General features: G+C 47.4%; 1 protein-coding gene across 3 annotated transcripts in view; it reads left to right on the forward strand.

The window, feature by feature from the left end:
- Positions 1 to 27,340, forward strand: part of CCDC18 (coiled-coil domain containing 18) — a 1,360,824-nt gene that overhangs the window by 1,044,606 nt on the left and 288,878 nt on the right. For all 3 annotated transcript variants that reach the window (XM_078646342.1, XM_078646344.1, XM_078646343.1), the window contains one exon: positions 26,631 to 26,834. In XM_078646342.1, coding sequence (XP_078502468.1) covers positions 26,631 to 26,834 — 204 coding nt within the window. The remainder of the gene's footprint in view (positions 1 to 26,630; positions 26,835 to 27,340) is intronic.

Below are 27,340 nucleotides of genomic sequence, written 5' to 3' on the forward strand. Positions count from 1 at the left end.
GACAGTCTGAAATCCTGACATTGTTAGGTTTTACCATCTTCAAGCCGCAGTTCACATGAACTTCAAGTAGTGAATTCCATTCATCTTGCATTTCTGGACACAGTGATGTTCAAGGCATTTCCTTTGCCACATAAATCCTGGGACGTTGCAGGATATGATCTAGATGTTTCGGGATCAGTTTTGAGATTCAGTGAGACGGCTGTGAGGCTTCTTGGTCTCTTGGCTTTGTGCTTCCTCCTCATCCGAACACTATTTGAAACATGCGGGCCCGACGGTGTACCAGCAGATCCTAGTGCACCCAGCTTTGTGAGTACCTCTTCGACTCCATTCAAATCGTAAAGGAGACTGGACAGGATTTGCTGTGGTGGCTGGTAGACATAAACAGAAGCAGTCCACTTTCCCTTTCCCACCTAGAGTTGATGGTGGTGACAGATGCATTGCTGATAGTTGGAACAACCACCAGGGAGAGGTGTATGTCAGATGCCTCTTAAATCTGGTGAAGAGGCAACTCCATATCAGCCTTTAGGAGCTGTTGACAATCTATCTAGCATTGATAGCTTTCCTGCTATCCATCCAAGAGAGGTACTGGTGCATGTCATCACAGACAGCATGATTGCCATGTGGTTGTGCAACAAGCAAGGCAGAGTTGGGGCATGGATCCTGTCTCTGGAGGTAGTTGGACCAACTAATATCTTCCTGTTCACCAACCACCTAGTGAGGTCTCTGAATGCCTTGGTGAATGTATTGAACAGGTGTCGTCTAGCAGACCACGATTGGCATTTCCATCCGTGGTGACGCAGGCCAATCAAGCACTTGTTGGAAGGGTCATTCTGACTGGAAGGGGAGGACGGACACCTGTGCTCACTTCCACCCCTACCCCTCTCTGGACTTTGAGTTCTGAGTAAGATCAAGACAGACTGGGCCAATGTAATTCTCATTGCTGTGGGCTGGTCTAGGAGAGTATGGTAGGCAGAACTTCTGCAGTTGAGTGCTTGTCCTTTAATCAGGTTTCTACTTCAAGAGGACCGCCTGTCTCACCAAAGAGCAGCTTCCTGCATCCAAGTCTCCACAACCTACACCTACATGCATGGATAGTGAGTGGCGGCCAAGTTGGGCATAATTAAGAGTGGCACGTTAAATTCTGTCCTGTGCGTAAACAGGAGTTTCTATGACGCCTCCGATAATTATCGTATGTGTTAAATAACCCAATATTTGTTACATTTGCACAAAATTCAACTATGGAAAACATACAGTATTTAACGTATCATGTGGATTTTGGTGTGTTAAACACCAAAATCTGCATGTTGTTCCCCATGGTTCATAATAGGTGTTATTTATCGCGCCCGATAAATAACATACCCCATGGTATTGTTATTGATCAGGGGCGATAAATAATGCCTCAGCTTATAATCGGGCCCTAGATGGATTTGGCTTGACGACTGAGGTGGCCGATATTATTCTTGCAGCCAGATGCCCTTCCATGAAGTCGATCTACAATGGGTCATGGGAAAATGGCGTTTGGTCTGGTGCCTAAAACACTGACCCCTTGCAGTACAAACTTTATGATGTTGTTGCATTAGCCAAGCAATACCTCGTGGTGGGCACAGTGAAGGGCTATTTATCCAGCCCTTTCTGTGTTTGCCTCAATCACCATCTTTTTAGCCAGTTGTGATGCTTTTTACCAAAGGTTTGATGCATGTCAATTATACTAAGGTGTTCTGTATGATTCTTGATGCTAAAATCTATTTTCCTAATTGCAATTATGTCAGCACATCACAAATGAGCTACAGTCACTCCTCGTACAGCCACATCTGAAAGAGACACGGTAGTGAAAGATTCCTTACCTTAGAATATCCCCAGGCGTCAGACTTGATCCGGAAAGTTTTGCTTAGCAGTACCCCTGCGCGTCAGTAGGTGGTGTTGTGCGGCTCCGTGTCGGTCGCAGGCGTCGTATGTGCAGAGATGATGTCACGGAGACTACTTAGGCACCACCCATTTGCGCTGACGTCCGTTCTTTATTTTTCCATGCTGAAAGCGCAGATCTGGATTGAGCATGTACCTCAGTCAATATTTGACTACTTTTTTGAGACTTTTGTCTCCCCTTCTTGTCTCCTGGTGCACATGGGGATGCCCGGATTTAAGCCTTGTAGGTCGTGCCGCCATAACATGTCGGTGGCGGAACCCCACGATGTGTGCCTCTACTGCTTGGAGACCGACCTTGACTCCAGAGACTGTCGGGTTATGGCCCCAAAGGCCTTGTGGGAGCGGCGCCGGAAGTTGCTGGAGGTCCGGCACTCCTCTCCCCGGGACTAGAGGCTGTTCACAAGACCGCTTGCGGGACCGGAGCTGTCACTCCTCGGGCTCTAAGTCTTCGCCTTCGGATTCCAGTAAGCGACGCCATAAAAAGAAGTTGAAGAAGTGTGTTTGCTCTCCGACGTCCCCCCGTCGCTCCCCAGAGGGGGACAGGGGCTCTCCCCCTGCGGTTCCTCTGGAGCCGGGAGTACCGCGGCCTACCCGCTATACCCAGGTTCGTCGGCGACTCCCGAACCGATGCAAGAGTTTCTTGCTGCCATGGACCGCCTTTGTAGGCCCCGGGTTCCCGCTGGTGCGCCTTTGGGCCCCGCGGTCCCGTGTCCAGATCCTGTTGGCCCAGCGGCACTGTCACCAGCGCCAGACCCAGCGCCACAGGATCCTGTGCCGCTGGCTCTGGCCCCGGCGCCACAAGGTGCAGCACCGCTGGCTCTAGCCCCGGCGTCACCCTTGCCTCTGGCTCCGGCACTGCCCCTGGCTCCGCCGCAGGCGCCTCACTGAGTGCCGTTTACCCCACCCCTGCCCCGGTTCTCGGACCATTTAGTTCCGGCCTGGGATCTGCATTGGGATACAGCGCCATCTTGGCCCCGACTGGCGCTGTTTTCGGCGCCGATTGCCCCCTCTCCGGGTCCGGCCCTACCGCACCAGCCAGCTCCCTCTACTCCTGAGCCAGACGAGGACTGAGACGGCTAGGAAGACCCCCTTGCCGACAGTGTGACTCCGAGCAGGATTGGGTGGATGACCTCCAAGATGCGGGCGAGCTTGATGTGTCTTTTGACCTGGGGTTTGCCTCTCCTCCACCTACTATGGAGGAGGGCGCTTCCTACACCGTGGTGCTGCGTCGGGCTGCTAAGGCTCTCCATCTCGATCTCCCTACAGTGGCCCTTAAGACCAACCTCCTTACGGAGGTGCTTCAGACGGCGTCTGAGCTGCTGCTCCCTTTCAATGAGGCTCTCACCGAAGTCCTCTTAGGCACTTGGTTGCGACCGGCCTCGGGGGCACCGGTGGATAAAAACGTTGCTAGGCATCACCGCCCGGTGCCTGGTGATCCTGCCTTCTTGACCACTCACCCCACGCCTGTGAGCCTGGTCATTCAGGCCTCGACATCACAGAGTGCCTTTCCCATGGCTCCACCGGAGAAGGACTCTAAAAGGCTAGACCAATTTGGCAAGAGGTTGTTCTCCTCAGCCAGCTTGGGGTTGCGGTCGGTTAACACCACCTGCTTATTGGGCCGTTACTTCCACGCAGTGTGGGATTCGGTAGCCAAGGTCTTGCTTCAGTGTACTGAGGAGGTCCAGGCTGTCCTTTTCCAGGCGATTGCGGAAGGCAAGGATGCGGCGAAGTTTGCCATCAGGTGTGGTTTGGACACTGCTGATTCGTTGGGCAAGGCGATTAACATGACTCTGTCGTTGCGGCGCCACGCCTGGTTCCATTCCACTGGGTTCTCACCCAATGTCCAGGGCTAGCTCATGGACGTGCCCTTTGATGGCTCACGCCTTTTTGGCGATAAATCCGACAATGCCCTGGAGCCCTTTAAAGACTTTTGGGCCACGGCCAAGTCTCTGGGTCTTTCCACAAAGAACCCTGCCACACCTGGATTTCGTTCCTTTCGGGCCAGGACAAGGGCGCTCAAGCACGCTCCTCCAACAAGCCTGTGCAGAACCAGCCTCAGCACGGACGCAGTTGTGGATTCCGCAGGGGCGGGTTTGGTAACCAGTGCGCTGGTCAGTCCACCTCCACCCCCGCTGCTTCCGCCTCTAAGCGTTCCTAATCCGAGCTTCAGGGAGCACCCCACGCCGGTGGTAGGCAGGGTCTGCCACCACCTCCACCACTGGAGCGAAATTACATTGGACAAGTGGGTGCTGCAGATAATCTGCCAAGGTTACTCGCTCCCCTTTCTGTCCTCCCCTCCAGCCATGCCACCTCGGTACCACCGCATGTCGGGGGATCATTTAGCTCTTCTCCGTCAGGAAGTCACAGCCCTCCTGGCCAAGGGGGCCATCGAGTGAGTTCCCGGTCAGGAAGTAGGGAGTGGTTATTATTCCCACTACTTTCTGGTCCCCAAGAAGGACAAGGGGGGCCTGCGCCCCATCTTGAACCTCAGGGACGTCAATCGCTTCCTTCGGAAGGAGAAGTTCAAGATGCTGACTCTGGCTCAGGTCCTGGCTACCCTGGAGACTGGATGGTAGCATTGGACTTGCAGGACGCTTATTTTCACTTTCCCGTCCTGCTGGCCCATCGGTCCTACCTGCGGTTCACGGTGGGCCGGGAGCATTTTCAGTTTTCCGTGCCCCCCTTCGGCCTTACCAGTGCCCCTTGGGTGTTCACAAAGGTGATGGCGGTAGTCGCAGCTCATCTGCGCAGGTCAAGGTTGTCAGTCTTCCCCTACCTCGACGGCTGGATGTTGAAGGCAGGAAGTCGTCACCCACATCCAGACTACGGCCGACCGCCTGTATTTGCTGGGGTTCTCAATCAATGTGCCGAAGTCGCACCTGAGTCCCTCTCAGAAGCTCCCTTTCATCGGAGCGGTTCTGGATTCGACGCTGTTTCAGGTTTATCCTCCCGAGCAGCGAGGCCGGGATATTCAGGCTATGATTCCGCTCTTTCAGCCTCTATCCCGGGTTTCAGTCAGAGCCTGCATCCTGCTGGTGACCCATGCCAGATGGCATATGCAGGCTCTTCAGTGGTACCTGAAGTTCCAGTGGGCACAGCATCAGGGCAACCTGTCCGATCACGTCCAGATCTCGGAGGGCCCTGCTCGACAATTGCAGTGGTGGCTCACGAATCGCGATTGGGTCACTGGCAGATCCCTCTCCTTCCCCAACCGGAGCACACAGTGGTGACGGATGCGTGCCTCCTGGGATGGGGAGGCCACATGGGAGAGGCGAAGATTAGAGGCCTCTGGTCTCCAGCGGAGTCCAGGCTCCATATCAACCTTCTGGAGCAGCGGGCGATCCGGCTTGCACTGAAGGCATTCCTTCCCTCTGTCCGGGGAAGTGTAGTGCAGGTGTTCACAGACAACACCACTGCCATGTGGTATTGCAACAAACAGGGCGGGTGGGTTCGTGGACCCTATGTCAGGAGGCTCTGCACCTCTGGACATGGCTGGAACATCATGGCATTACCTTGGTGGTTCAACACCTGGCAGGTTCTCTGAACGCCAGGGCGGACAAACTCAGCCGCCGGTGCATAGTGGATCACGAATGGCATCTGAACTCTGACGTGGCGCAAGGTCTCTTTCTGCAGTGGGGAGAGCCTTGGTTAGATCTATTCGCCACCGAAGAGAACGCGCAATGTCATCAGTTCTGCGCGTTGGAATTTCCAAAGCGGCACTCGCTCAGAGAAGCTTTTCGTCACGAGTGGAGCTGCGGTCTATTGTACACCTTCCGCTTATACCACTTCTGCCCAGAGTGCTCAAGAAGATCAGGCACGACCAGGCCCAAGTCATTCTCATGGCTCCGGACTGGGCTCGTAGAGTATGGTATCCTGAGCTACTAAGTATGAGCGTCGATCCCCCGATCCGTCTGCCTCTTCGGGAGGATCTTCTGTCGCAGCAGCAGGGGACGGTCCTCCACCCGAACCTGTCCAGCCTCCACCTCCGTGCATGGAGATTGAGCGGCGACAGTTGACACCTTTCGAACTTTCTCCCGAAGTCTGTGATGTCATTCTGGCAGCCAGGCGTCCCTCCACCAAAACGGTATATGCCTGCAGGTGGAGCAGATTTGTGGCATGGTGCACTGCAAAGGCTGTAGATCCCCTTTCTGCCCCTCTTTCTGAGGTTCTTCTCCTCCTTCTCTCTTTGGCCCAGCAAGGCTCTCCTCTGGGCACTATCAAAGGTTATCTTTCAGCTATCTCCGCCTTTCTACGGCTTCCAGATCAGCCTTCTCTTTTTAAGTCCCTGGTTGTTAACCGTTTCCTTAAAGGCATTACGCATACGTTTCCACCTGCGCCCTTCATAATGCCTCAGTGGGACTTGAATCTTGTCTTGACTTTTCTGATGTGTGCTCCTTTTGAGCCCCTTCATAACTGTCCTTTACGTCTTCTCACCTTGAAAACGGCTTTCCTGGTAGCTATCACTTCTGTCAGAAGAGTGAGTGAGCTCCAGGCTCTTTCTTCCAAACCTCCAGGCTCTTTCTTCCAAAGCTCCTTTCCTTTCTGTTCCTCCGGACAACGTGGTTTTGAGGACCTGTCCTTCTTTCTTGCCAAACGTTGTCACGCCCTTTCACATCGGGCAGACCATCACTTTGCCCACCTTCTTTCCACCTCTGCATCCTTCCAGGGAAGAGGAGTGGCTCCACCGTCTGGACCCTAAACGTGCGATAGCATTCTTCTGCAGCGTACGCAACAGTTCCGGGTGGATGATCAGCTCTTTGTTGGCTACGTGGGCACCAAAAAAGGTCGGGCCGTGCACAAATGGACCATCTCCCGGTAGGTCGTTCTGTGCATCAAATCATGTTACTCCTTGGCCACGAAGAAGCGTCCTGTGGGGCTGCGTCCCCATTCCAGCAGGGCAACTGCAGCCACTACTGCCTTGGGACGCGGAGTTCCCTTGCAGGACATTTGTCAGGCATCTATGTGGGCCTTGCTGCACCCGTTTACCAAAAAACACAGTTGATGGACAGAATGTAGAACAATGTCATACATTCACCCCAGTACAAGGATCTGGGCCTAAATCCATCGTTTTTTTGCACTCCACACCACCCTGGGTTAGACACTGGCTATATGCAAATCAGCTCTGACCCTGTGCCTCATGGGAACAGTCCAGTCCGAACTACCAAGCCATGTCTTTCCCAGACCGGAATCAAGCATCCAAGGACCGGTTTCTGGCTATCAGCCTTCATCAGCCTGGATAGCTTGACTCCAGTGGTGTGGAGAGCCTGGGACCCGTTTACCAAGCATTACTGCCTTGACAGTCAAGTCCAGAGGGACGGCTTCTTTGGCCGTTCTGTGCTCCGTGACTTCTTGGTGTAATTTTGTTCGCAGACCCACCACCGGGGTTGGTATTGCTGTGGTAGCTATTCTAAGGTAAGGAATCTATCACTAACGTGTCTCTTTCAGATGCACAAGTTACTTCTTGTGTAACGATATATCTGTAAGAGACATTAGTTAGTGATAGATTCCTTTCCGCCCCACCCATCCTCCTGTTCTGCGAACTGAGTACTAGGGTTAAGGTCATACCCTTTTTTAGACCCTAGTTTTATGCACCAATGGTCAGTTTCTTGCCTGGTTCTGCGTTTCGGCTCGGAAAGTCGCGCACAGACCTGGCGTCAGCGCGCGGGGGGGCACCTAAGTAGTCTCTGTGACGTCATCTCGGCGCATACGATGCCAGCGACGGACACGGAGCCGCATGACGCCTACTGACGGGCAGGGGTACTGCTAAGCAAAACTTTCCGAATCCAGTCTGATGCTTGGGATATTCTAAGGTAACGAATCTATCACTAACTAATGTCTCTTACAGATATATCGTTACACAAGTAGTAACTTGTGCTTTAAACCTCCTTCTTCCTTGGCTAATCAGTACTGATCACCAGGGATGGCTTCCTGCTGAAGGTCATGGCTCCTCTCCTTGTTATCAAATGTATTGGATTTGCTAAATATTTTTCCCCACCTCACCCTTTACTTGAGGAGGCTCCATCGACTTGATCGTAATAGCTCTTAGCATTTACATCAACTGCGCGAAGCGCTTTTGTATGAATGGTCATCTCTTTATTGGTTTCTCTGTAACTAAGAAAGGGAAGGCTCTGTAGAAAGATGACCCTCTCAAGGTTGGATAGTGCTCAGTATTAAAATATGTTGTGCAATGGGCCAAAACTCTGCCCCTTAAGGGCCTGCATGCTCATTCCATGTGGGTTAAAGCCACTACAATGGCCTTGAAGAGGGGTTCCTGTCTGGAAATCTGCCAAGGTGTTACTTGGGTGTTTGCACATAGGTTCACAAAAGTCTACTCCCTTGGTAGTGCAGTCCGGTGGGAAGGCCGCTTCACCAGCCCGGTTCTGTAAGATGTTTTGGTGTGAGCCATCTCCTCAGGCCCTATACCTTTAAGAGGTTCTGTTTATGGTATCCATTATAAAGGTGAGGAACTTTCAGTTAGAAGTATCCAGCAGTAGATCAAATTACATAACATTGTTAATGTTTTTTCTGGTGGATGCTCTGTCTATCCGCAGATTCCTCACTAGCGTGTCTGATGACAGCATGTAGGGTGGCACTTATATGCAACTTTCCTAGCACTCTATGTAAAGTTTTGGGAGTTAAAACAGAAGACTAGTGGTGGTCTGAACTAAGCAATGAAGACTGAGCAAAAGACAGAAGCAGAGTGCTGTGTGAAGGAAAGGCTATGTGTGTTAAAGAAAGGAAATGAATCCCATCAGCCCACCCAAATCATTTCTTTAACACACATAGCCTTTCCTTCACACAGCACTCTGCTTCTGTCTTTTGCTCAGTCTTCATTGCTTAGTTCAGACCACCACTAGTCTTCTGTTTTTGCTACATGTGAATTGGGGGTACAGACTGGTTCTAGTGGTCTTTAAATATAATTCCCCTTGGACCCTTCCTAACTCGTTGTGTTATATAAGTTTTGGGAGTTGCCTGAAGGCCATCAAAGGTGGGTGTGGAGTTCAGATCCACTTGGAAGGGCACGAACAGAAAGGAGTTGACATCAACATGGAGCCATACGGCGCCAACTACTTGTGCTCAGGTGCTTTGTTAAAAACGTCTTCAGTTCCAGTCTGGCCCTGGAAATTTCCAATTGGCAAGGAATCAGCAGTAAGAGTAGACTACTAGAAAGAACATCTGTAAAGGGTAAGTAACTTGTTCAATACGAAAAATGATCTCGGAATGTCAATAAATGTATAATTCGTAGACAATTCTTGCTGGTATATTGCATTATTGAAAATAGAACGTATGTTGAATTTTGTAGAATATGTAAACTAAAAAAATGACAATGCACAAGCACATCTTGTGGTTATACATGGACCAGAGATAAACCATTCTGTTGAGACAAACAACTCTGCCTTATTCTGGACAATATAAACAATATATAGCTAACCATAAATACATGTTTTAGTGTAATCTTTACTTTGAAATACATTAGTTTTGAAATTCAATTGTATTTAATTGTTGTTCAGTTCTAGTTTGTAGATAGTTTTCCTCAAGTTTAAAAAAATAAATTAATATGCACTTTCTGATGGATACTTATAACTGCTGATTCACCTTAAAATATCCCATGGCGTCAGACTGGATCTGGAGAATTTTCATGCAATGCTTCCACGTGCCAATAGGTAGTGATATGCTGCTCTGTGCTGACTCCATTATGCTCCAACTTTGAAGGAGTGGGGCCTCATAGAAGCGCCACCTCTCCATACTGACATCAGTTCTTTTTTCTGTGTCTTCTCACGAGCATCTGGAGCTCCTCCACCTTCGCCTGTCATCTGATGACTCAAAACAACTATTCCACAGTGAACTAGTAAATTATTTCAGGTAGCAAATGTTTGTCATAGACCAGCACAAGGTGTGCCTTTGGTGCCTGGGTTACAGCCACAACTCAAAGTAGTGTGACAAATGTACCCTTATACTCCCGAAGGAGATTCAAGCCTGGAAGGCAAAGTCGTACTTCAGCAAACATAAAACGAAGTTACAGTTTTCACAGGTCTGCTCTTTAAGTTGTGGTCCTGTGGTCTTTCTCGCGACCACTCCACTTCATCTTCGGGTAAGTCAAAATCTTCAGCTTATTCAAAATCGAGGTATAAACACAAGCATAGGAAAGCAATGCAAGACTTGACCCCCATCCCATGACTCTGATTCCAAAGAGAAGGCCCTCGGACAGCAAGATTTGAGTCTCTCTTCCTCAAGGTGACGAGCCAAGAGAACCAATACCTCAGTGGAACAATGCGCCCACGTTTCTCAGGTTGTTGTTGCCCTCATATCAAATAATGGCCTTCAAGGAGGCCATCCTGTAAATCTTTAGTGCACTTCCGGCTCCCTCTGATATGCCTTTAGGCCCCACAGAACTGCTGGGGCCTCCAATCAGTTACTGCTGGCGGGCTCCCCCCTGTTGTAGTCTGTCCCCTTTGGACCAGTTACCAAGCCTGTACTAACTCTGGTACAATATTTCATTCCAGACCCAATGCTGATACCCACTCCACTGGTACCAATTGATGACCTGGTGCCAACACACGTCAGACTCCGAGCCCATGTCAGGTTAAATCATCACAAAAGAAGATCAATTTACCATGCAGCTTGACACTAATCTAACTTATCATTAGAGGCTCCATTGTCTTTTTTGGCTCTCACGCTTATCCTTTGTCACAACAGAGAGTTTCACAGAATTCTGATGATGATGGTGAGGGGCTTGGCGTGCTCTCCCCATTATTATATTCATCATGCCTTGACTGACGGAACACTTGTGAGTTTGACACTTCCCCTGAAACAGAGCTTGGCTCGCCTCATGGGCCACCAAAGGATAAAAGTGCCTCATTTGCATTAGTGGTTCGTAGGGTAGCTATGATACTGGAATTACAGCTGCCCTTCATTGATATTTAAGTCAGATGTTTTGGCAGAGATATTGTACAGCCTGGGCCTGGTCACTTTAGAATTCTGGCTTTCATTCAGTGACACCTTCACGGATTCCTTGATCACTACTGAAGTCCACATGTAAGCCAGCAGGGCGCCAGGCAACATAAGCCGGAGCTCGGTGTTTCAGATTCTTTTCACCAAGCACCCGACTCCAAAAAGTCGAATTGTACAGGCTTTGACCAATAAGGTAAATCGAGGTCCATAAACGCAATTGGTCTGTAATGCACATGGCCTATCAGACATGGCAATACATCATCTACTCTGGCTTGTATGCTACAAAGTGCATCAGTAGAGCAGTTGGTACCAGTTTCATGATCTGCAGACATACCTGGAGGAGGCCAACCAGATTTTCTAGGACGTGATGTGCAGACATCACTGATGGAAATTTCCTTGGGGAGAAGGCGGACTCTGCTATGCAACACTTTTAGTACACTATGGCCACAGCATGTTACTTAAGGCTTTTAACCCCTGCAAAGCAATTTCCGCATCAGTTCTGCAAGTATAGCAGTTACTCCAGGGGAAGTAACCTATCTGCAGAGACATCATTCCCAGCCAGCGTTGTAGCAGATAGCCCAGTTCTTTCGTGGTTGCAGGTGTGGCACCAGCAGACATAGCACAGGCCAGCAGGGTCACTAGCCTTCCACTTCCTCTGTTACAATACTGCTTTAGTTTGCCCTCAGTGGCTCCTGTCCAACTGGGGTGGGCAGGATACGTAAATTCCTTCCAGTTTGGTGATCCATTACGTCTGACATATGGGTCTTGCAAATTGTTCAAAAAAGCTCTGCTCTATCTTTCCTCTCCTCTTCCTCACTCGACATTCCTCCAGCAACAAAACAAATTTCCTTGGAGCATCTATCCATCCTGCAGGAAGAGGTGTGATTTTACTCTTCAAAGATGTCCTACACCTTCAACACCTGAATGCTTTCCTGTGAAGAACAAATTGAAGATGCTCACATAGGCTCATATTCGCTCTGCTTTGGACCTGGGATACTGGATGTCCTTGGACGTGAATTTTCATATAACCATCCTGCTGTTTCACATGCATTACCTACGGCTCAGTGTGGGCCTGTTACACTTTCAATTTGTCATGCTTTCCTCTAGCCTCAGCTATGGGTTTTGGATGTTCACAAAAGTGAGGATGGCGATCTTTGCACCTTCTTCAGAGTGAGGTAGTTTCTGTGTTCTGTTACCTTGACATATAGCTATTAAAGGCAATACTGCTGCAGTAATTCATGCACCACCTTCGGGTGATGATGGAACTCCTGACATTAGATATGTTCACCATAATAAGCCCAAGTCCCACCTGATTCCATCACTGAAGCTTCCATTCAATTGGCGCTTTTCCACTACTGCAGCAAGTCCGTAAGCATTCGGCCTAGAATTCCGATATTTTTGCCTCGATCTTGGACCCCAGTGAGGATAGCTCTAAGTCTTCTTGGCCACTTAGACTTGTGCATCCTCCTTGTAAAGTATGTCAGGTGGCACATGCAGGCCCTGCAGCGGAACCTGAAATACCAGTCGGGCCAGCATCAAAGTTGCCTTTTCAACATCATCCAGATCTCAAAGTAGACGCCGCAAGATCTTCAGTGTTTGGCTTGACTGATCTCAATTTGTCCAGTGGCAGATTGCTGTCCCTTCCTCACTTGGGCTACTGGTTTGGAGAGGAGAGTCATCTGCAGCTGGTGATCAGAAGCCTCAGGTTTTCAGTAGACATCTAGCTCTGCATCAGTCTACTGAAGCTAACCATTTGGTCCTAAAGGCTTTCTTGCCATTAGTCAAGAAGAGGTTGGATCAGGTTCTCACAGACAACAATCCCACTATGTGGCACTGTACCAAGCATGCGAAGTGATGCCCTGGGTTCTGTGTGAAGAGGCTTTGCGTCTCTTGCTCACCATCCACCAAACATGGTCCCTGAATCATAGTGCAAATGAACTGAGCAGATGTGATCTGGTAGATCATGAGGGGTGTATACATCTTAAAGATGTGCAGCGCATGTTCGACCAGTGGGGAAAGACCTACATAGGTTTTTTTGCCACTGTCGACAGTATGCAATGTCAACAGTTTTGCATGTTGGAGTTTCAGCGAAAGCACTCATAAAATGATGTGTTCGGGCTCAAATGGTGTAAGGGAGACTCCTGACACTAGAGCCAAGTTTTCCTAAATGCCCCAGATTGGGCCACAAGAGTGTGAATACCTGGAGCTCCTAAGCATGAACATGTGTCCTTTGATCAAGCTACTGCTTCAGAAAGACTACTGCACTTACCAAGAGTTAAGTAACACAAGTGCTGTTGTGACAGTATACCATTTTAGTTATAATGATCAGTAGAGTGAACAGTCTTTTTGACCTGTGTCAGTGTAGTGGGGTGAAGCAACTCCGCTGCTTTGCATTTACTTTGCCCTTAGCCTACATCATCTCAGTATTTAGTGCTGTGCAGCACATGTGTGTTTACATGTGTGTGCAGTAATGCGTGTGTGTCTACGTGTGGTACTGTACATGGAGGCCTCTGAGTTGCATGTGAGAGACCCAAAGCATTGAAAAGGCAGATGGATGTGGAGGAGCAATCCCAGACAGGTTTGAGTTTTGCCTGCATTCCTGATAGCTGGGTTTGATGCACACAGCGGAGCAGGCTTCTCCAACGAGTAGCTCTTGAGCTACTGGCAGCTTTCTAGCTACCTGTACGTAGTTCTCCTGTGTGCAAAGTAGTGCTTTTTTGCTTGGTTGAATTCATGTAGTATATCAGAATTTAAACTTTTCAGAAAGCTGTTGTTTGGAGGAAAATGGTTGAATTTCCAAAGCATTCTTAAAGCTGATATTTGAGCGATAAAAATCATGCTGTGTACAAGAGACATAGTACTGATGTTATTATCTTGTTGCCAGGGGTATTGCAGCTGTGGATGTTATGCACATAGTACAGTAACCACCAACTTTCAAATTACTGCTGGCATGCCTGCCTGATGCACTTAGGTGATCACTGTTGGTAATCTTGTCTGATGTGGTCATAGTTAAAACACTAATAATATTAGTAGATCTGGATTATTTTCTTTGTTCATAAGTAGCTCTTATTAAAGAAAAGGTTGGAAACCCCCGCTGGAGCAACGGATAACCAGACTCTCCTGTGCACTTTAAAAGGGCTGTTTGATTCTGGAAAGGTCACTGGTCAGAGGGGTCTGGGCACATTATAATTAAAAATAGTACATATATATTATTTGGTCATAATATATTTCATATTTAAATATGTTGTTTTTGAAATATATTTTTAACATTAATTTATATTTACATGTTTAACTATTTTAAATAACTTAATTTAACATAATTATTTCTTATGAAGTTTTATTCAAAGTCCCTACCTCCTTTAGTTTCTGTGGGAGGTTGTTGCAGTACCCGTGGTTCTCCATGTGTCGTGCTAGAATTTTTACAAAATTGTACGTTACTACAAAAGTGGAGTTTGTGAATCCAAATGGTAGTAAACCTACTGAAAAGTGCATTTTGTAAAACCGACCCATAGAATTCACCTTTATCAACAAAAGACAACAAAAGCAAGTAACATGGGATTTTATGAAACCCAAAGTTATCTTAACGGAAAGAGATAAAAAGTATTTAGAAATACGGTCTATATGGGTCTTTTTTTGCTGGAACGCTATTGATTTGGTAGTATTGATGAAGAGTCAGAATTAGCAGATCTTGGTCCGTTGACCAACTTACTTTAGCTTCTTCATAGTAGGCCAAGATAACCAGCAGGACCTGAAACTAAGGGTGTACATGGTCAGACATTCTTAGAGTGAGATCCATGAAGGAGGTTCAAGAATAACAAAATGGTTCAGGTAGGAGATGGAAACTTCCAACATTGATGCTGGATGCAACAACAGTTAGCATTTTGAGTGGCAGCTGTTAATAGGCTGCTGTTTAAGTACTTAACTCCTATAAGGCACAGTCCAAGAGTGGCTTCTCTGTGACGTCGCTTGTAGAGATTTTTTAGAGAAAGAAAAATCTCATGAGTGGTAGAAAGTTCTGCTGAAGGCTGAGGTGGTTGGTACTTCCCAGACAGAGGCCTTCACTTCATCCAAGTTTTCCAAAGGATCTCACATTTTTGGATGGTAAAGGTTTTCCGGTCAGTGCTGAACAATACTGTCCACTCATCCATTATAATTTTCTAGTATTTGGTTTCTAACAAGGAAACCATATGACTCAATTTTCAATTGCTCCTCCTGTACAGAGTGCAGCTCTGATTCAGAGCAAGCAGGCTCTTGGACACAAGTAGCCATCCTCTGTAGGTCTCTTGAGCCTAGCCTCCTTAGCTACCAGACCATTGAGCATGTGGAGCTCCAGTGGCAGACAGATACCCCTTGGTCCCTGATAGTATGTCAAGAAACAGTTTTCCCCAATTGTGCTAGGCACTTCAGTCTAGACAGGATAGGAACTGTTCTTACCAACTTCTTGATTGAAAGAAATGTTTTCTTGATCTAAACCTTCCACCAGACAGAACTGCCTGATTGAGATTTTTGTGAGTCTTTATCCCAGAGGTGGCTATATTATTTTCGTGAAGTATCAATTTGAGGTTTCCCTCAAACTGAGCTACACCCCCTTTCACCCCAGTTCAACAGAGTGAAATATTTAGAGAATCGGTTTGAGAGCTAACGTCGCACATCCTGCTTCTCTTCATTTTTACACATACAGCTTTATCTTATTAGCAAACGTTCTGTCCCTCTTTTCTTCTCTAATCCCCCTTCTTTAAAGGGAAGGCCACTGATTTGGAACAGAACTGCTGGTCACTCTCCCAGACGAAATCCATTCCTGATCCGGACCAGCACTGGTTGAGCCATCTTGACCTTCCCCAGCACTGGCCCCGATACCGATGCTCCCGGTGGTGCCAGTGCACCCCCAGTGGAGTCATCCCCGACTGCAACACAGAACCGGGTGTGCGTTGTACGACTCTGGCAAGAGCTTTGCGTCCTAGATCTGAGACTGTGCCGTATTCTTATGGGTTAGGCCTCGGGGAAGACTAGGAGGGGTCGCTGGACCCTGTAGAATACTAGTCCTACGTGGTAGAAATGTGGGGACTGGTGTGAGGACCTCGGTAAGGCAGACGCCTTGACACGTCTCCAGATGCTTGTCTGCTTTCTCCCCCTACCATGGCTAAGGAGGAGGGAGCTTTTTACGCAATGTTGGTGCACAGGGCGGCTGAGGTCCTTGACATACAGCTACCCACAGTGGCAGTCAAGACTAATCTCTTGATGGAGATACTACAACTGGGCGTCTCCATGTCAGATCCCGACTCCCATTTATTGACGCCCTCCCTGATGTCCTTCTTGGTACCTGGTCCAAACCCCTCACAGGTACTCCTGTAAATAGGACCATTGCCCATCACCATCGCCCCGCACCTGGTGACCAAAGCTTCCAAACTCCAAAACCCTACTCCTGAGAGCTTGGTGGTCCAAGCCTCCACCTCCCAAGGCGCTTTGCCTACTCTTCCCCGGATAGGGGATCCAAGAGGCTGTACTCATTTAGGAAGAAGATGTTTTCTTCCGCCTGCCTAGCATTGAAGTCCATTAACACTGCATGCCTTTGGGCTGTTATTCCCACACTTTGAGGGATACGGTTGCGCAAGTATTGCAACAGGTCCTGGAGGAGGCCCGGGCTGTACTCTACCCTGCTGTCACTGACTGGAGAGACGCAGCAAAGTTCACTATTCGATGCAGACTTGACACAACCGACTGGCTTGTCAGAGCAGTTTGCATGACAGTGGCCCATAGGCACCAGGCCTGGCTGATGATGACTGGCTTCTCGGGAATGTCCAAGCTTCCCTTATGGAGATGCTCTTTGTTGGCAGCAGTCTCTTCAGAGACAAGGCAGATTTGAGCTAGAGCACCATAAGGATTCTCTTGCTACAGCCAGGTCCTTTGGCCTTTCTGTTGCCCCACGTCCACCTCAATCTGCCTTTCACTCCTTAGGCTCCAATTCCCGCCCAGCCACTGCACACTCTCCCCAGCTTCAGCGTGGCCTGGGGCGTGGTACCCACAGTTGTTAGGGTCAGGTGGCCAGCGGTCTGGTCAGTTCGCCATCCCCCCTTCTGCAACCACCTCCAAACCCTCCTAGTCTGCTCCTTTACCACCATGGGCACCCAGTTGGCAGCTGAATTCGCCAGCACCTGCCCCACTGGCAGTTCATACCATCAGACAGGTGGGTTTCCAGATTGTTCAAAGGTGCTATTGCCTCCTCTTCGAGGCTACCCTTTCCTCCATGCCACCATCTCATGGAGGATCATCTGTTCTCTGTGAGTAGGTCATGGCTTTCTTGACCAAGGGAGTCCTAGACAGGGTACCAGTGTCAGAAGTGGGCTATGGTTGCTAGTCGCACTACTTTCTGGTTTCCAAAAGGACAAGGGCTTTCGTCCTTTCCTCGATCTCTGAACTCTCAATCTCTTCCTCGGAAAGGAGTCATTCAAAATGCTCATGTTGGCTCAGGTCCTCTCTGCCGTAGACCCAGGAGAAAGGATGGTAGCATTGAACTTGCAAGACGCTTATTTTCCTTTTCCTGTCCTACCTGCCCACCGGTGCTATCTGCGGTTTATGATAAGCCTTGAGCACTTTCATTCACCCTGCTTCCTATTGGCCTCTGCAGTTCCCCTGAAGTGTTTTCCAAGGTGATGGAAGTGGTTACAGCTCTTCTGCAGAAGTTAGGGGTGCCATTCTTCCCCTACCTCAACGACTGTCTGCTGAAGGTGGGCTCACTCCAGGCTGTCATCTCCCACCTCCAAACTAGGGCAAACCTTCTGCACTCACTGGAGTTCACGATCAACGTGCTTAAGTCACACCTGACTCCCTCTCAGATGCTCCCTTTTATCTGAGCTGTTCTGGACACATTGCTTTTTCAGGCTTTTCCTCCCAAGCGGCGAGTCCAGTATATTCAGTCTATGGTCTCGAAATTTCAGCCACTATCCTGGGTTATGCTGAGATTGACTCTGATGATGCTGAGCCTCATGGCCTCCTTCATCCTGCCAGTGACACATGCCAGATCGCATATGCGGGCTCTGCAATGGCACCTGAAGTTCCAGTGGGCGCAGTATCGGGGAATCTCTCCGACCTGACCCACATCCCGGATGGAACAGCAAACAATCTGCAGTGGTGGCTAACGAACTTCGATTGGGTCATAGTCAAACCCCTCTCCCTTCCCCCAACCAGATCTCACAGTAGTAACAGATTTGTCACTCCGGGAAAAGGCACCCATCTAGGAGAGGTGGAGATCAGGCGACTCTGGTCTCCAGTGGATTCCGGACTCCACATCAACATGCTGGAGCGCCGTGCGATCCGTCTGGCATTGAAAGCCTTTCTACCTTCCATAAAAGGTATGGCTGGTACAAGTGTTCACAGACAACACCACTGCCATGTGGTAGTGCAACAAACCGGACAGGGTTGGGTTGTGGATCCTTTGTCAAGAGGCCCTGTGTCTCTGGACATGGGTGGAACAGCATGGCAAATCCATGGTGGTTCAACATCTGGTAGGTTCTTTGAATCCTAGAGTGGACAAACTCAGCCGATGATGCCTAGCGGATCACGAATGGCGCATCCACCCGGAGGTGGCGCAAGGTCTCTTTCACCATTGAGGAGAGCGTTGGTTAGATCTGTACGCCTTCACCGAGAACACACAATGTTAGCAGTTTTCAAGGTGCCACTCTCTCCTAGACTCTTTTTATCTCGAGTGGAGCTCAGAACTTCTGTATGCCTTTCCACCCATACATTTCCTACCCAGAATTCTCAAGAAGCTCAAGAATGATGAGCCCAAGTCATCCTTGAGGCTCTGGTCTGGGCACAGACACTTTGGTATCCAGAGCTACTGAGCATAGCCATCGATCCACCGATCAGGCTGCCCTTCGGGAACATCTTCTTTCACAGCAGCATCTCTTCTCTAAGATGCTATACATACCTGGTCAGGTCTCTAACATGCTCTGTGTACCTGGTCAGGTCTCTAACATGCTATGTGTGCCTGGTCAGGTCTCTAAGATGCTATGTGTACATGGTAAGATCTCTAACATACTCTCTGTGCCTGGTCAGGTCTCTAACATACTATGTGTACTTGGTCAGGTCTCTAACATGCTATGTGTACCTGGTCATGTCTATTATATGCTACTTGTACCTGGTCATGTCTCTTACATGCTTTGTGTACCTGGTCAGGTCTCTTACATGCTTTGTGTACCTGGTCAGGTCTCTTACATGCTATTCGTACCTGGTCAGATCTCTTACGCGCTATGCGTACCTGATCAGATCTCTTACGCGCTATGCGTACCTGATCAGGTCTCTAACATGCTATGTGTACAAGTGACCGTGCACAGTTTTGAATGACAAGGCTGTCCTTTCTTGGGCTACCCTTAGTGAATAGCTTGTTAGGTCTCGTGACCTATCAATGCGCATGCGCATTGAGAGAAGCGAGACTATAGGGCTTTAAACAAAGTTTAACTAACTGTGGCGATTTGGTGCTGTGCCCGTGCGCTTTTAGGTCAATGCGCAAGCGCATTGACCTAAAATGCGCGTGCACATCATCAAATCGCCATCTGTTCCCAAAGCCACACTCCTCCCACACCTTTGAAGTGAAGCTTAGCTTCACTTCAAAGGCCCCGGCTGCTTCACACCCTCATGCCGCTCTCCCCGCTCCGCCCCCTCCCCTGCCCACCGTGTGCATTTCTCCTCCCCCCCTCCCCACAGCAATGCCCTCCGTCTTGTTTCCTTTCTTGTTTGTCGCCCTGCCCTTCATCTGACTGTATTTGTTGTCCCTTTGCAACTGTTCACTTCTTTTGGTTTCCTTTAGCCCCCACCTCGGTACAGCTTCGATTCCATCTATGATCTGCTTGTTTGTCATCTTTCACAGGCACGGCCATGCCCTGCGCATAGCGCCGTTCAAATGCACCCGTGCACTCTGACCAACAGCGCTATCTTGGCTCTCCTTCTGTTCTATGTCTCAGAACCGATAGTTCACTCATGAATGATCTTGTCACCTGTTTGTCATCTTTCACAGGCACGGCCATGCCCTGCGCATAGCGCCGTTCAAATGCACCCGTGCACTCTGACCAACAGCGCTATCTTGGCTCTCCTTCTGTTCTATGTCTCAGAACCGATAGTTCACTCATGAATGATCTTGTCACCTGTTTGTCATCTTTCACAGGCACGGCCATGCCCTGCGCATAGCGCAGTTCAAATGCACCCTTGCACTCTGACCAACAGCGCTATCTTGGCTCTCCTTCTGTTCTATGTCTCAGAACCGATAGTTCACTCTTGAATGATCTTGTCACCGGTCAGATACCTGAAGTTCTCCTCATCTCTGAGACCGGGATTAGTGCGATGCGACCCCTGTTCAAAATTAGAAGAAATCACACGTAATACCAACGTCGTCTCCTGGAACCATCTGAATAAAAAGTGCCATCAAATATCAGATGCATCAAATCACCACTGCTATCCTTGAAGTGCGGAGACAAAGTGCATGAAATATTGCTGTAATTATATCTGAATGTAAAGATCGGGATCTAAAAACCGGGACAAAATGAACAAATATATTCCAGAGTAAAGTCTCAGCTCAGATCTGATACTCCCGTGCACCAGCGATCAAAGGGTGCAGGCGTAGCTATTTCATCCAGACTGCAAAAACTGCCACTCCATTCCTGAGGCCTGATCTGGCCCCATGCTTTGTGATAGACAGGCGCAAAGAAGCAACAACATCTTCCTCTGTACTCTCTGTTCTATCTCTCACTCTGTCTCTCTCTCTTCTACCTCTAACTCACGCAAATTCGTTGTCCCTTTGTCTCTCTCTGTCCCTCATTGCGTCTCTCCTCTCTCCTTTCTATTTTACTTTCATTCTTTCTCTCTCTTTCTCTATCTCTCTCACTCTTCCTCTCTCTCCCACTCTCTCTCTTTCTCTCTCACTCTCTCTTCCTCGCTCTCTCCCTCCCACCCTCTCTCTTTCTCGCTCTCTCTCACTCTCTCTCTTTCTCCCACTCTCTCTCTCCCACTCTCTCTCTTTCTCTCTCTCTCACTCTCTCTTCCTCGATCTCTCCCTCCCACCCTCTCTCTTTCTCTCTCTCTCCCACTCTCTCATTTTCTCTCCCTTCCAACCTCTCTCTTTCTTTCTCTCTGACCCACTCTCCCTCTCTTTCTCCCACTCTCTGTCTTTCTCTTTCTCCCACTATCTCTCTCTTTCTCCCTCCCACTGTCTCTCTTTCTCTCACTCTCTCTCTTTCTCCCACTGTCTCTTTCTCCCACTCTCTCTCTTTCTCTCTCTCTCCCTCTCTTTCTCTCCCTGTCTCCCAAACTCTCTCTTTCTTTCTCTCTCACTCTCTTTCTCCCACTCTGTCTTTCTCTCTCTGTCTCTCCCACTCTCTCTCTCCCACTCTCTCTCTCTTTTTCTCTTTCCCACTCTCCCACTGGCTCTCTCTCACACTCTCTCTCTTTCTCCCACTCTCTCTCTCTCCCACTCTCTCTCTTTCTTTCTTTCCCACTCTCTCTTTCTCTCTCCCCCACTCCCTCTCCTTCTCTCTCTCTCTCTCTCTCTCTCTCTCTCCTTGCTGCTTGTTTTCCACAATCAGAGCACTCTCCTCGCTGCTTCCCCTGTATCATCTTAAATTTACACAGATGCCTCCTTTTCTGCATAATTCTATATTGTTATTGAAACTAGTGCGTAATTTATATTTGAAAAAAAAGTAAGTGTCAGGGCCCTTCTTTGGATGCCACTGCAGCCTGCACTGCCAATAAAAGTACCAGTACAACTACAACACATTGCAATGTTACAAGTGTAACAATTCAAACTATTCCAGGACTCCCAATACGAATGGCATGGAATAGTCTCAATTGCCATTTTCAATGTATTTTGAATTATTAAATACTGTTGTTGCTCTCATCTTATAATTAAACAGACAGCGCCACCATGTGTGAACTGTCATTAGCGCCGACACTGAGAATAAAGTGCCCGTACTGAGCCCTGGAAACCACCGGTTCAAATTAATTGCTGCGTTCCCGGTATTCATTCCAAACAATCTCTATTATACATGCACACCACACCAACCACCACCCTTCTTTCCCACATATGAATTATTTATGTACGGCCTCAGAAAGGAATCATTTAAATTTCAAACCTGTAAAGTTCAATTCACAGTTTCTGTATTTTGTGGTCGCCTTTACATAGTGCATTACACAGTGAGTTATAGCCCTCAGTTCACGACAGGCGACACTGTTTCAAGCTGTTTTCAAGCTTTCAAGCCTTATAACAAATCACAAAAAAGATGTTAATATTTCACTTCTGTTCTTGGATTTTCGTCACAATAAAAAACACTGAATATAATCTTCACAAAAGTTATTTACAAAAGTTTAAGCTATTGCCATTACAAATTAAATACAGTATTTAACAATTTAACAAAAAAAATAAAAGCCATTGTTATTTGTAATATTAATACATCTAAGTCACGTAAATAAAAAACATGTTGCATTACAAATGCTATAGGTGTCACATTTGCGAAAGTTATAACTATTGGCATTGTAAATGACAGAGCTATTAATTTAGCTATTTTAACAAATACATAAATTAAAAAAAATGTAATTTATAAGACCAATAGCTCAAACTTTCCTAATGCGAGACCTATTGCATTTCCAATGCTTGTTTTTCTTCCTGTTAAGGCCTTCAGTCATAGCTGCTGTCCGAGCATGCTGAGCCCTAGAATGAAAACATTTTGGGCGGCCTTCAGCTAGATTCTCAATCATTGTATGCACTACAGTGAGGTCGAAGTGCATTCGGTTTAGCTGGTTCTGCTGGATTCACTTAAACATAGCATTTCTCGAGATCCCCATCACCTGCCGGCTCATTTCCCTCCGGAGCCTCTGTTCAAGCTCAGTTTCTCATGCCCTCTGTACAGTTTACCCTCCGTGTTGCCCTGTGATGCACTACGGATGTTTGATATTGGATGCCCCCTTTACCCAAAGTCGGTGACTGCAGGAGTCATAAGGGCATGATGGAATGTGTTTGTCCTGTTCAACAAAATCACAAGAGAACGCAGGCAAAACTTCAGGTCCCAGTCCTAAGTGCGCTGAAAAGAGGTACAATTATATCAGACTGTTTTGGGTTCCCACAAGAGCAACTTGCATTTTTGCAGTAACATTGTTCTTCCAGCGAACACGAATCCTGAAATGTCTCTCGCACACTATGTTACACTATTTTATAAAGCGCACAGCTGCCCCTGTCTCGTGTTGAAGGGATGTCTTGTCTCAGAAGTAGAAAACGATTGCTTCAGATGGAGAAAACAGTCAGAAAATCTCATTCAGATTTCTCAGGTCGCTTTTATCGAGCCTCTTTTTCAAAAGGTGGTATTCTTCGGGTTGTCAACAGAAGTGATATTCATTTCTGGGTTTGTGAAAGATGTTCCTATCGGAAACGAAAGGAAAAGATTTTCTGATCACCTTAACTAGAAACTCCGGCGTTTCAAAGATATAACCCAAGTGAATAAATTACCGAATATATTTAAATTTTCCGATTTTAGATCAGATTTGAAAGAAATTGACCGGATCATTGCAGAAACACATTTGATTATATCTTCCTGCAGAAAATAGTCACCTAAAATTCTGAGTTTGGTAGTTGAGATGTCTCCCTTCTGGTTTCAAAACAGTCAAGAGCGTTCATGAGTGGAAAGTAACCACCACATCCCTCTACCTTCTTTTCTGTCCTCCGTTTCCTTCCTTTCCTTAATTTCCCCCCCCCAATCTATTCCTACTCCACCATCCTTGCTCACCTTTGTTTCATGTCTTTCCTTTCGCTCAGCAGAGGTCAGTGTGAGGGATCCTCTTTTTAATGCGCCATACTAATGTGCGAGCGTGATGATTGAAGGCGGTGTCTGCCGCTGTTTTTTATTTATCATCTAAACAATTGCTTACTCTGACCTGCGACCCTTCATGCCACCTATCTAACTAAAATCAGCATTTTTTAAGTGGCTTGACAACATCAACATTACCCGGTTGGTAGAATCGTAACCACCCATGATGGTGCTCTAGTTACATGTAGGCTTTAACTGGCCAGAGGAAGCTCTCGTAGGCCAGAGGAGGATGGATCAGCACCAATACATTTTAAGTGTGATGAAGTGCCCTCCATGCTCTTCTACTTTGATCAGATTCCTTAAGCCTTGGAGGAGGCCTCTTTATGTTCTGCCATGCCAGCACTGTTGATGCTGTGAAGTATGATAAAGAGCACCATACTCTGCGTTGTCAGTAACCAGCATTTTCTCCATACTGCAGCATGCAATGACTGCTTAAGGGGGAGGCTCAGGGTTGTGCTTCTTGTGCTGTGTGCCTACATTGCCAACAACAAAGACAACAAGATTATGGACGGAGTGCTGAAACTTTTCAACCACTCACCCCCAGTCACAGATTTGGGTTTAATCTATCGTTCTATCGCTCACTATGCCATCCCAGTTTGGACCCAGCCGTATGCAAATCAGTCTTGACTCTGCTCTTCATGGGTACAGTCCAGCCTGAACTGCCAGGCCAGGCCCTCCCTGGACCAGTAGCAAGCATCCTTGGATTGGTTTCGGGTCATCACCCCTCATCAGCCGGATTAGCTTGAATCCGGTGTCACAGCGAGCAAGGGACCTACGTCTTGACATATCCTTGGCCACTTAGGGTGAACATAGCAAACAGAACAAGATGATGGACGGAGTGCTGAAACATTTCAACCGCTCACCCCCAGTCACAGATCTGGGTTTAATCCTTTGTTCATTTGCTCACTATGCCACCCCAGTTTGAACCCAGCCATTTGAGCAGGGTCAAGACTGATTTGCATATGGCTGGGTCTAAACTGGAATGGCGTGGCATGCAAAAAAATTATACATTTAACCCAGATCTGTGAATGAGGGTGAGTGTTTGATTGTCTCAGCATTCCATCCATTCTTTTTGTTTCTGCCGCCCTAAGTGTGAAGGATATGCCCAGATGTGGGTTCCGTGCTCACACCACCAGATTCAAGCTATCCTGGCTGATCAGTTGTGAAACCCCAAAGCCGGTCCCAGAATGCCTGTTTGTTATCCATGGAGGACCTGGCCTGGCAGTTCTGGCTGGACTGATCCCATGGGGAGCAGGGTCAAGAAGACTCATTTGGCTATGGCTGGGTCTAAATTAAAATGCCGTGGCGTGCAAAAAAAACTATGGATTTAACTTAGATCTGTGAATGGGGATGAATGTTTGATTGGCTCAGCATTCCGGCCATCATCTGTTCTTTTTGCTGCATTGCCAACAGCTGCATCGTCTACCTGCTACCACAGAAACAGCAGGATTTCCTCAAAGATTGCTTTCCTTGACTCCAGGCCCATCAGGCTTGATTTGCTTCCTTTTAAGTTGCTGGTTATCCTTCCCATTCTTCACATTGAGCTCTTTACCTGAAAGCTCACACTAGAGTCTACACACTGCTAAAATATCTTTCTGACTTGGCTCCGCATTCTAGTCCTAAAAGAAACTGATGTCGGCGCACCGTGGTTGGCCTATATAGCCACTGTGCATGTCACATTTGGCGCGGATGATGTTAGCGTGGAACCGTCTACGCCATCCAATATCGTGCAGAGGTACAGCTTAAGATTTTACGAATCCAGTGCAATGCCTAAGGAATATTATATGGTGAGGAATCTGCGGTTAGTCTCTACCATAAAAACCATTTCGACCATAAGTAACTTGTTCATCATACAAATTGGGTTAGGAATGCTGACACTGTATACGTCACACTGTTACACTATATACAGTAAATAAAAAGATTCATAGAATAATGAACAGGTGTGACGGAACAGCTGGTTGAATTTTATTCTTAGTTACCACTTCGCTGACCAACCAGCAGTTCAAAGATCTTTAACCAATACACTTTCTGCCCCTTGGTGGTGCCCAGGCCTAGGGCTTTATCAGGTCAAAAGGTTAAAGTCAGTTATTCATTGTGGTTGTCATCATGGCTGGGTACTTCCTTTAAGTTCTGCTGCGCTCCTTGTAATAGTAGGTCCGAAATTTTATAGTACCCATCTTAATCTTGACATTTTTTTGTTTACATTCTTGAAGTGGACAAAGCATTTTCCTTATATTTCATGTGATCACGTTGAAGAGTCTGGTCCTACGGTCGCCATGCGATCTGTGCCAATGCCAAGAACGTAAACTAACAAAGTCCTTTAATGAAGTTTTTATTATTGCCTTATTTCTTTCGAGAAACCCAAGGTAGTTGTTGAAATCCCTGCTAAACATTCACAAACTCTTTTTTATCAGGACAAAGTTCCACCTCGGGTCAACTTTGACGCCTCTTGTTTTTCTTTGTAACGCTCACTAATTCGGTTCACCGGATAATTCTCGTCCCAGGAATCATCCAAAGGACATGGCCCCTCTGCCTGAAGAGGGCAGCTCATTTCGGGATTTCTTCTTACTGCTTTGTGTCTTCCTATCTAGAATTGCTCTGGTACTTTGACAAAAGGATATATATTTCTGTATGCCAATTGGTTGTCTGTGGACCGGTCATTCAGCCTTCTTAGAAGGCCCACAGGGCTTCACTAGTCTGGTAAGATATACTATAAGGGAGCATTGATTTGTCTGATTGTTGTTAATATACAAAGCTGCCTGATCCTCACTATGCGTTGTGGTGTGGCTTTTGGTTCAAGATCCAACGTTTCTAGACTGCTTACCAATGTGTGCCTGCATGTTTCTGTTTTGCTTACTCTGTTTTTGTTTGCCTTTTGAGGCTTAAATATTAACACTTTCTGTCTTGCAGATTGTGAAAGAGCATGAGCACTGTATTACAGATCAGCACCAGGATGCCCTTGAAGCAGGTCAGCATTTGAGACAAGCAAAAGAGCAAATTCAGCACTTACAGTTGGAGCTGATGGAAACCCAAAGGCAGTTGACTCAAGCACAAAGAGTAGCTGATAGCCTCACACATGAACTTGAGGAAATAAATCTTCTTTCTCGTGAAAAGGTACCACCTTCAGGATACTCATTTTGCTTTTAGCAGAAGTAAGGCTCACATGTTTGTGGCATACCTATTGTAAGAGTTTCTTAAAATTGTATTTATAAAAGATATTGCTACAGTTAAGGCGTTTAAGAGCTTACCTAAAGCGATGCATACAGATGCCATTAAAGAAGAATAACACTCCTTGCACATTTATTTATTTATTTTTGACATTTATAAAGCGCACTTTAACCCTACGGGCATCCTGGCGCTAAGATACCGGAAAGAAAGCTAGCGCAGAGACTGTGGTGCTAAACCAAGTGATTATACTCTAGGGAAGAGCCATGTCTTGACTTTCTTACGAAACATCAATAAATCCTGTATTTGCCGTAGTTCCAGAGGAAGGCGATTCCAGAGGCGGATAGCTGCCACACCGAACGCTCTTCCCCCCAAAGTAACTTTGTCCTCGGAATCATAACAAGATTCGCTGACGAGGAGCGTAGGCTATGTACCAGTTCATACCATCTGAACCT

This window comes from Lissotriton helveticus, chromosome 1_1, assembly GCF_964261635.1.
Source record: "Lissotriton helveticus chromosome 1_1, aLisHel1.1, whole genome shotgun sequence".
Taxonomy (NCBI): domain Eukaryota; kingdom Metazoa; phylum Chordata; class Amphibia; order Caudata; family Salamandridae; genus Lissotriton; species Lissotriton helveticus.